The sequence below is a fragment of the Populus euphratica genome, unplaced genomic scaffold, assembly GCF_000495115.2.
Source record: "Populus euphratica unplaced genomic scaffold, PopEup_1.0 scaffold52.1, whole genome shotgun sequence".
Lineage (NCBI taxonomy): Eukaryota > Viridiplantae > Streptophyta > Magnoliopsida > Malpighiales > Salicaceae > Populus > Populus euphratica.
The window spans coordinates 253,866-262,885 of record NW_011499933.1 but is presented as its reverse complement, the minus strand read 5'-3'; the positions used below and the strand labels follow the sequence as shown (position 1 = coordinate 262,885).

The following is a 9,020-nucleotide window of genomic DNA, read 5'->3' as shown; positions in this document are numbered from 1 at the left end:
AGACAACTGGTTGTTGTTAGGGAATCTCAGTGCATTCCTCCTGCAATAGAATTGCGTATCTATTTGCATAGTTATTATCATCGGTTGATTGCGTTGGGAGTGCAGTTCATCTGTTACTTTTTTAAAAAATTTAATTAAATTATTTTAATATGTTGATGATAGATATAAATTTCATAAAATAAAAAAAAATAATATTTTAAAATATTTCAAACAAAATAAACTTTGAAAAACAATCTTTACTATTATTTTAATATTTTTTTAATTTAGTTTGAAAGGTGGATTTAATAACTTAATAACTTAAAATTTAATTTGGATTATTTTAGATAATGATATGATTAAATTTAAATAACTTAATAAATTAATTTGTGATATTATTGACTCGATCAAATACCTAGAAAAAAATGAGATTATAAAGGGAAAATCTTGAGGTTTTTTTTTTAAAAACTAAAATAATATTATTTTGAATTGATTGATAATTCATAAGTTTACGTGATAAATACTTAACTAGTGAAATCTGATTGGTAATTCATAAGTATACGTGATAAATACTTAACTAGTGAAATCTCGAGATGGATTTGAGAAATATCCTTATTCGATATTAGAAGAGAGGTTCATTTAATTATGACAGGAACATCAATAGTTACAACTACAGTCCAATCTATAAACAAATAAATTCTATACGTTTAATTATTATGATGGATCCTTTCTTCGCCTTGTTCAATCTTCCATTCATCTTTTCCTCGTTCCAAAATTTATGCTTAACTCCTGATATGATATTGACTTGATGATTGATGTTTTTATATCTAATTTCATTCTTGACTTGCAAGCTATGATCTTTTCCCAGCCTCACCATAATAATGCTACGAGCAGGTTTTATGAGGTCTGTCTAGCTAGCAACACAGCAATGGCTACAAAGCTCCTTGTCTCCCTCTTGTTCCAGAGGTTCAAAGCTCCTCCACCTGTCTTCATTTGCTGATGTGTTGAACAAGTGCACGACCGACATTGATGTCGGATCCTCACCTGGCATGCATCCGGTAGCCTGCCAAGAAGTACAAGAGAGTTCTAATTGGTGCCACTGTAAGATACAGCCGTTTGCACGGTGGCCGGTTTCCCCCGTCGTGTCCAACGTGGAGATGCATGGCAGAGCTATGTTTGCAAACGTGAACCATCAACCACATTCCAGATATTGAGTTCTCCATCGTATGATTCTATATGACCTTTCCAAGCATTCAAGCAATCCCCGGAGCTATATAAGTTTCCTTCAAGAGCTGCTGTTTGATTAGGTGGCGCATCTAATTGCCACATCCTTACTACGAGATCCTACCTGTCATGCTCCGAGTCGCGCACCTCAGCAGAACACCGCTCCAACTTGTGCCATGGAACCCATGTACTACTTTCTCAGCAAATCCCCCAACCACATGGATCTTTCCTTGCCATGTCACCTCAACACATTTGCACCTTATTGGGCTCATGTCAGGCAATGCTTTCCACTCGTCAAGTGCCCCGTCATACACCTCAGCCAACGAAATCCCACGTGGACAAGCCGACGAACGTGTTACAATACTTCAATGATATATTTATATTAATTTAGGACAATTCAAGAAACTTAGAAGATAAATATATCTTTAATATTTATACTTAAATCTAGAAGACAATTAAAAAAACTAAAAGATACTTTAAATAAAAACTTCAAAATTAATTCCAACATAAGAAACCTTCATGCCAGCTCGCACAATCAAATCCTTCTGCACCTTGATCACCCACCGAACTGCCATCGACATTGAGTTTAAGCCACCTTCCATTAGAGATATTAGTTAGAATCCAGGAATCCTTAATCTAGACGGATTTGTGTTAAATTAATTAATTAGAATTAAATAGTACATTAGAATCCTTATTAGTCTCTACAAATATAAATAAAATATATAAAGAACTTAAATGCGTGGTAAGCAATAAAAACTTGAAAGATTCATGTACTTGTGAGTTTAGATTTTAATAATTAGTTTAAGATTTTCAAAAATCCAGCGAGGCTGCTGAGACCTCATCAAAAAAACAACAGTGTTCAATATTTTGCAGCCCAGCCCATTCCATATACATCCCTGGAAAGAAGTAGTCACACAGTCGGCTACAACAACAACGTCCGCTGCATGCACAATCCTATATAAATAAGTAGTAAACTACAACATCATTGTCTTAAGTAAGCCCTCTCTCCCGCTCTAATCACAATTTTTTTTAATATTCTGATTATTTGTTTTAATTCATTCCGAAATTATAGGAGGAGAAGAATCGGGTGTATTTATTTTTGTTATAGAAGGAAGTTGGCTCGTCAAAATATTGATGGCTGGAAAGAAGGCATCCGGGCGTGGTGATGAGAACGCGGCTTTGGGTGGTGGAGGGAAGTCAAGGAAGAAGGGGTTGGTGATTGGTAATGATGATCAGTATTCGAGTGGTACTGAGTTGTCGGAGAAGAAGGGGAATCATGAGGGAGAGGAAGGGGAGGATGAGCAGGTGCCGGGAGTTGTGCTTGTTGCCGTGAAAAAGAAGTTGAAAGAGAGGAAGATTGGTGCTGGTGGGAATACTGGTTTTAATTGGTCGAATTTTGGGTTATTGGGAGGTGGTGATGAGGATGATAATGATGGTGATGATGAGGAGATATCCAAGTTGACTGGTGAGAAAGATAGTGAGGAGGAGGAGGAGGATGAGCCGGTTGTGAGTTTTAAAGGGAAGAAAAAGGGCAAGGGCAATAAGAAGAGTGGTGGTGGTGGTGGTAGTGTGTTTAGTGCTTCGGGATTTGATGCTACCGATGATGGAGATCAGGTGGTGGATAAAGATAGGGATGATGACGATGACGTGCCTGTCACTGAATTTACGGGGCAGAAGAAGAAGTCGTCAAAGGGTGGTAAGAAGGTTGCTGGGAGATTTTCATCCAAGTCTAACAAAAAGAGTGTTAATAATAAGTTTAGTGCAGCATTGCTTGATGAGAAGAGTGAAGATCAGGTGGAAGAAACTTTGAAGCACGAGAAGAAGAAGAAGAAGAGTAAGAGTGCAAGGGATGCTCAAGAAGAGGATGATTTGAATAAGATTCTTGAGGAGCTTGGTGACGCGCCACCAACTTCAAAATCCTTGGCACCACCTCCACAAGAGGAGAAACCCAATCTTCAGCCTCGACCAGTTTCAATGCCAGATTCTATGGCTGAGAAGGAGGGTGAAGATGAAAAAGAAGAGTCTGCTGCTGCAAAGAAGAGGAAGAAGAAGAAGAAAGAGAAGGAGAAAGAGAAGAAGGCAGCAGCAAAGGAAGAAAGACTGGAAGAAGCAAAAGCTGAAACAATTGAGCCAAAAAAGACTGATGCAAAGGGTAAAGGTGCTGAGAAGAAGCTTCCAAAACATGTTAGAGAGATGCAAGAGGCACTTGCTAGGCGAAAAGAAATGGAGGAGAGAAAGGCGAGGGAGGAAGAGGATAACAGGAGGAAGGAAGACGAGGAAAGGCTAAGGCAAGAAGAACTCGGGAGGCAAGCTGAAGAGGCTAGGCGTAGGAAGAAGGAAAGGGAAAAGGAGAGACTCTTGAAGAAGAAACAGGAAGGCAAGCTTCTAACAGGGAAGCAGAAGGAAGAACAACGGCGACTAGAGGCTATGAGGTATCAAATTCTTGCTAATGCAACTGTTACCGTCCCTAATGCAGAAAGAGATGGTGGGCCTACAAGACGACCTAGGTACCAGACTAGGAGGTCAAGACCAGTTCGCTATGAAGCAAATGGTTTCAGGATAGAGGAACCTGTAGAAGCTAAGGAAAAAGAGCAGGAAGAAGTCCACGAGGTGCAATCCTTAGAAATAGAGAAGTTTGAGCCAGTGGAGGAAGAGAAAACAGAAGTTGCTAATGAACTTGTGGAGGATGGAATGGAGGAAGATGACGATGATGAGGAGTGGGATGCAAAGAGCTGGGATGATGTAAATCTCAATGTTAAGGGTGCATTTGATGATGATGAGGATTCTGAGCCTGAACCTGTCTTGAAGAAGGAAACAAAAGGTCCTGCTCCAGCCTCTCGCAGTGCATTAGAATTAGTTTTTGCTTGATTTTCCTGTTGGATTATAAGTTGTATGTTCTCTTTTTACTATTTGCATTTGTTTCTGATTGCTAATCAATTTTTTTCCTTTCATTCTTTTACTATAATTGCAGCCCCTCCTGCAGCTGCACAGCCTGCAATTGCAGTGAGAAAACCTGTTACATCACAGCCAATGGACTCTCACGATGTTGAAAATAAGAAAAGTCAGGCTGAGGACGAAGTTTCTGTCAAACACTGGAAGAAAGATGCTGCTGCGAAAGGTAAAGGAGCGGTTTCAGATGTCATCCTTCATAAAGATGAAGAGGCCCTGCGCTCTCCAATTTGCTGTGTTATGGGCCATGTCGATACTGGCAAAACCAAGCTGTTGGATTATATTCGAGGTACCCATGTTCAGGAAGGGGAGGCTCGGGGTATCACACAACAGATTGGTGCAACATTCTTTCCTGTCGAGAACATACGAGACAGGACTAAGGAATTGAAAGCTGATGCAAGATTAAATGTTCCTGGTCTGCTAGTTATTGATACCCCTGGCCATGAATCTTTCACCAATCTACGGTCACACGGTTCAGGTTTATGCGACATTGCCATTCTGGTTGTTAACATAATGCATGGCTTGGAGCCGCAAACCATAGAATCACTCAATCTTTTGAGGAAGAGGAACACGGAGTTCATTGTTGCATTAAATAAGGTTTGTTTCTTCTTCTTTTCTCAACTTGATATAGGGATAGTGCTGTAATCTTCTCTTCGATTGATTCTAGATTCTATTTCTTTATCTTTTCAATTTTTCAGATCGACAGACTCTATGGATGGAAAACACAACCTAATGCACCTATTAGGAAGGCATTGAAGCAGCAGTCAAAAGATGTGCAAAATGAATTCGACAGGAGGCTCATAGAGGTCACCTAATTTTCTTGCTTCCTTCGAAGAGTTTTTATCATCTTGTTCCTTTCTTTAAATGTTTGCCTTTTCTCCTGAATCCCAGGTCATAACGCAGTTGAAGGAGCAAGGATTAAACACTGAATTGTACTATAAAAACAAGGACATGAGAGAAACTTTTAACATCGTACCTACAAGTGCGATTAGGTAAGCCCTAGATTTCCTAGTTTTCCATCACATTACTGGGCTGAGCCTCATTGGCTTTAAAATCTACCATGTTTTTTCCCTTGCATTCATTGTGCTAATGCTTTGGTTTTCTATATGTTTTAGTGGAGAAGGCATTCCTGATTTGTTGTTACTACTGATCCAATGGTCTCAGAAAACTATGGTTGAGAAACTCACGTTCAGAAACGAAGTGCAGGCAACTTTTATTTTTTACTATATATTAACACGCAGAATGCTTTAAGATAACACACATATCTGATTGCAATTCGGTACATTTTCCAGTGTACGGTATTGGAGATCAAGGTTACTAAAGGCCATGGAACAACAATTGATGTTGTGCTGGTTAATGGCGTGCTCCATGAAGGCGATCAAATTGTGTTTTGCAGCTTACAGGCAAGCTCAAAACTTCCCTTTTCCTGAAGATTTGTTGAACTGCTAGTTTCTGAGTTGTTGATAATTTATTTTGCTTCACAGGGTCCCATTGTTACTACAATTCGAGCTCTGCTGATGCCTCACCCAATGCAGGAACTCCGGGTTAAGGTGTGGTTTCGCTTTTTTTACCTCCTTTTATTTTCTCTCCATACTTCGTTCATATATATAATATGCGTGATCAGGGATTGATTTGGGCTTAACCCATCTTTTGACATGGTGTGTGTCAAAATTTCTCAATTTCACCTCTGTGTTTAGTGGTCATTTCTACCACAATTTCTCAGATTTCAGAGCAGCAACCCCTCCTCTCAAATACATTTGTTTTATTGGATTCTACTTTTCTGTGAATGAGTAAAAGTGTTGGTAGATTAGATACTAACCCCATGTTTTTCTTTATGGTTTTTTTTTCCACTTTCAGGGGACATATCTGCACCATAAGGAAATCAAGGCTGCACAGGGTATCAAGATCACTGGACAGGTGATTGTAATTCGCAAACATAGCAATAAAGACTAGTTTATGCTGTGCACATACATAGAACATGCCTCTACAGTGTTCGTAAATATTGTTAACTCCTGGTAATAAATTTTCTTGGTTTCTTTCTTGCATTGTTGTTTTATTCAGGGCCTTGAACATGCTATTGCTGGAACTAGTCTACATGTGGTCCGCCGTGATGATGATTTGGAAGAGGTCAAGGAATCTGCAATGCAAGACATGAAGTCAGTCACGAGTCGGATTGATAGAAGTGGTGACGGAGTTTGTGTACAAGCATCTTCCCTTGGCTCCCTGGAAGCGTTGCTGGACTTCTTGAAGTCCCTGGAACCAAGCATTCCTGTTAGTGGTATAGGCATTGGCCCAGTACATAAAAAGGATGTCATGAAGGCCAGTGTAATGCTTGAGAAGAATAAGGAGTATGCCAACATATTGGCATTTGGTGTTGAAGTGACACCTGAGGCTGGGGAACTTGCAGATAAACTAGGAGTGAAGATTTTCAAAGAGGATACCATTTATTGCATTTCTAAAGAATTCAAGGCTTACATTCAGAATCTGAAGGAGGAAAGGAAGAGGGAAGCTGCTGGTGAAGCCATTTTCCCCTGTGTTCTTGAGATGATACCAGAGTTCATTTTCAACAAGAAAGCTCCAATCGTCTTGGGGGTTGATGTTCTTGAGGGCATACTCAAGGTAAAACTATATTCTAAGGCATTTTGTTTTGTTTCCATTATTTCATCCATGAATACATTGGTGAGTTACTGGTCTCGTATTTCATGAACAGAGCTAACTGAGACATTGAAATATGCAACTCTGCTGTTTGAATGTTTCAGTACATATGTTTTTTGAAGTTCTTGGTTTCCTAGTTGTACAATGAACCAACAAGGTTTCTGGAGGATATACAGAATGCTAGGATGGTGTGAACATTTTCTTTTGGATGTTACGCATGCAATAATTTCAAAGATCAAAGCTGATAGTTGTAATAATCATTATGATTCATCGTATAGTAACCTTGTTTAAAGATTTATGTGGGTGAAGCCTACTGTATGCTTCTACAAATTTTTTACATAAACTATAAATTTGGCCATGTCAACATACATCTTCTTAGTTCCATTAGGATTCACATGCTTTGCTGTCCTCTGAAACTGTGTGCCCTTTTGCATAGGTTGGGACTCCAGTATGTGTTCTACAAAAAGACTTCACTGACATTGGTCGGATTGCTTCCATTCGGTTTAACGAGAAAGCAGTGGATCATGCAAAGAAAGGCCAGAAGGTGACTATAAAGGTATGGCACATTGTTGTTGATTGATTTAAATTAATTACTAGTTTGCAGCATAATTGTGGTAATGGAAATTCTATAATTTAGTTTTGTTAATTCAATGAGTGAAAGGTCTCACCTTTTTCCTTCGATTTTAAAAATTGAAAGCATGTATAGTCCAAAAGAAAAAAAGATTAGAACCATGGCAGAAGTAACAGTTGAATGATTATGAAGAAGGGGTACTAGAAAAACTCTATCAAACTACAGATTCAATCTCTGTTTTAGGTATCTTTCCTTGAAATTTCTCCATACTGTTCGAGTTGGTCTTATTTGTTGCTCTTTGGTGATATTGAAGATCGTAGGCACCAATCCGGAGGAGCAGCAAAAAATGCATGGCAGGCATTTCGACAATGATGATCAGCTAGTCAGCCACATTACAAGAAGGTCAATCGATGTTCTTAAAGCTTATTATCGGGTAGGTTTTATTCAATTCTGGATACAGTTTACATTTCATTGAATGCTAATATCAACTGTAATTGCTAATATTTATTTTTTTTATGCACAGGATGATCTGTCTATGGAAGATTGGAAGCTGGTTCTTAAATTGAAGACCCTTTTCAAGATACAGTAAAGCATGAGGGTTTGGTGCATGTTGGCACATACTTCGAAGGGGCTTGCTTTTACACCAACGATGGAGTCTTCCCTTGTAAAGATGAAAGAAGCAAAGAACATATTGATATTAAATAGCACAAATTTATAAAAAAAGAATTTCTTCTGTTTTCTTGTCGTGGTCGCCGTCGTCGCCATCGATTGTTGACATGAAGGATTCTTTGTAGTAGAATAAAAATCTCTCGTAAAACCCAAAGGGGAACATGAGAGAATCTCCCTCACGACAATTTCTTTGTTTTGTTTTTTCAAAATCTGGTGAAACACAGGATCGATCTGATATCTGACCCTTAATACATTAATTATTAATTAATTAATTTTATTGAAATATAAATTTGTAAGATTCATGTAATTTGTTGAAATATAAATATTTTGTTATTTATATATGATATCAAAAACGCCTTCACATTGTTTAAGGAATTGATGTTGTGATCAAGGATCTGAACTAGAGTTCAAATCTCTTCACCTTTCAACTGTCAGGGACAAAAACTTCAGACATAATTCTACTTGTAATTCTGTTGATGGTATTTAGAAGAAGAATAACTCTCATTTACTTGGTTTCATTCGTGAATTTCGCTGTAGTTTTGGAAGTTAAAAGTAAAATGTTCATGCCCTTAAGCATCTTTACACGCAGAGAAACACATCAGGCACGTGTTTAATGGGGAATATGGCAGCTCCTCTAGCATCAGAGTAGAACTGGGCATGAGCCGGTTGTCATAGGAGCATGTTCAGTAAATATGAAAGCCACCGGATACCGCACCAATGCTCAAATAATTGGCTCTCTGATTTCAAAAATTGAGGGCTGGACCAGCAGATATGTTTGTTTTTCTTTGCTGCAGTTCAGTACCATTTCTGCCAGCCCCCCTGAACTCTGCATTCTGAAACAATCTGGCTTTTCCGGTGAAAGGTTCCCTACGCATATATCTACGCCATTCATTTGACATACATGATTCCATACATTGTGCTAATCGTCCATGTTAAAATAGAGAAACACTTTACACATACAGGATCCTACGCATTA

The 9,020-nt window shown here is 38.6% G+C and overlaps 1 protein-coding gene across 1 annotated transcript; it reads left to right on the top strand.

The window, feature by feature from the left end:
• Positions 1–2,334: 2,334 nt before the first annotated feature.
• Positions 2,335–8,244, top strand: LOC105136296 (eukaryotic translation initiation factor 5B-like). Its single transcript, XM_011041586.1, has 12 exons — positions 2,335–4,021; positions 4,172–4,746; positions 4,848–4,955; positions 5,041–5,141; positions 5,265–5,355; positions 5,442–5,552; positions 5,634–5,699; positions 6,007–6,066; positions 6,211–6,768; positions 7,241–7,360; positions 7,689–7,808; positions 7,899–8,244. Exons 1-12 carry the CDS (start codon positions 2,335–2,337, stop codon positions 7,962–7,964), a joined length of 3,663 nt encoding a protein of 1,220 aa, XP_011039888.1. The 3' UTR covers positions 7,965–8,244.
• The last annotated feature ends 776 nt before the right edge of the window (positions 8,245–9,020 follow it).

Excerpts from the sequence above, each read along its gene's own strand:
- LOC105136296 (XM_011041586.1), top strand. The coding sequence starts at position 2,335 with ATGGCTGGAAAGAAGGCATCCGGGCGTGGTGATGAGAACGCGGCTTTG. Across the intron at positions 4,022-4,171 it reads CTTGAAGAAGGAAACAAAAG|CCCCTCCTGCAGCTGCACAG; the intron begins GTCCTGCTCCAG and ends CTATAATTGCAG. Across the intron at positions 5,356-5,441 it reads CGTTCAGAAACGAAGTGCAG|TGTACGGTATTGGAGATCAA; the intron begins GCAACTTTTATT and ends TACATTTTCCAG.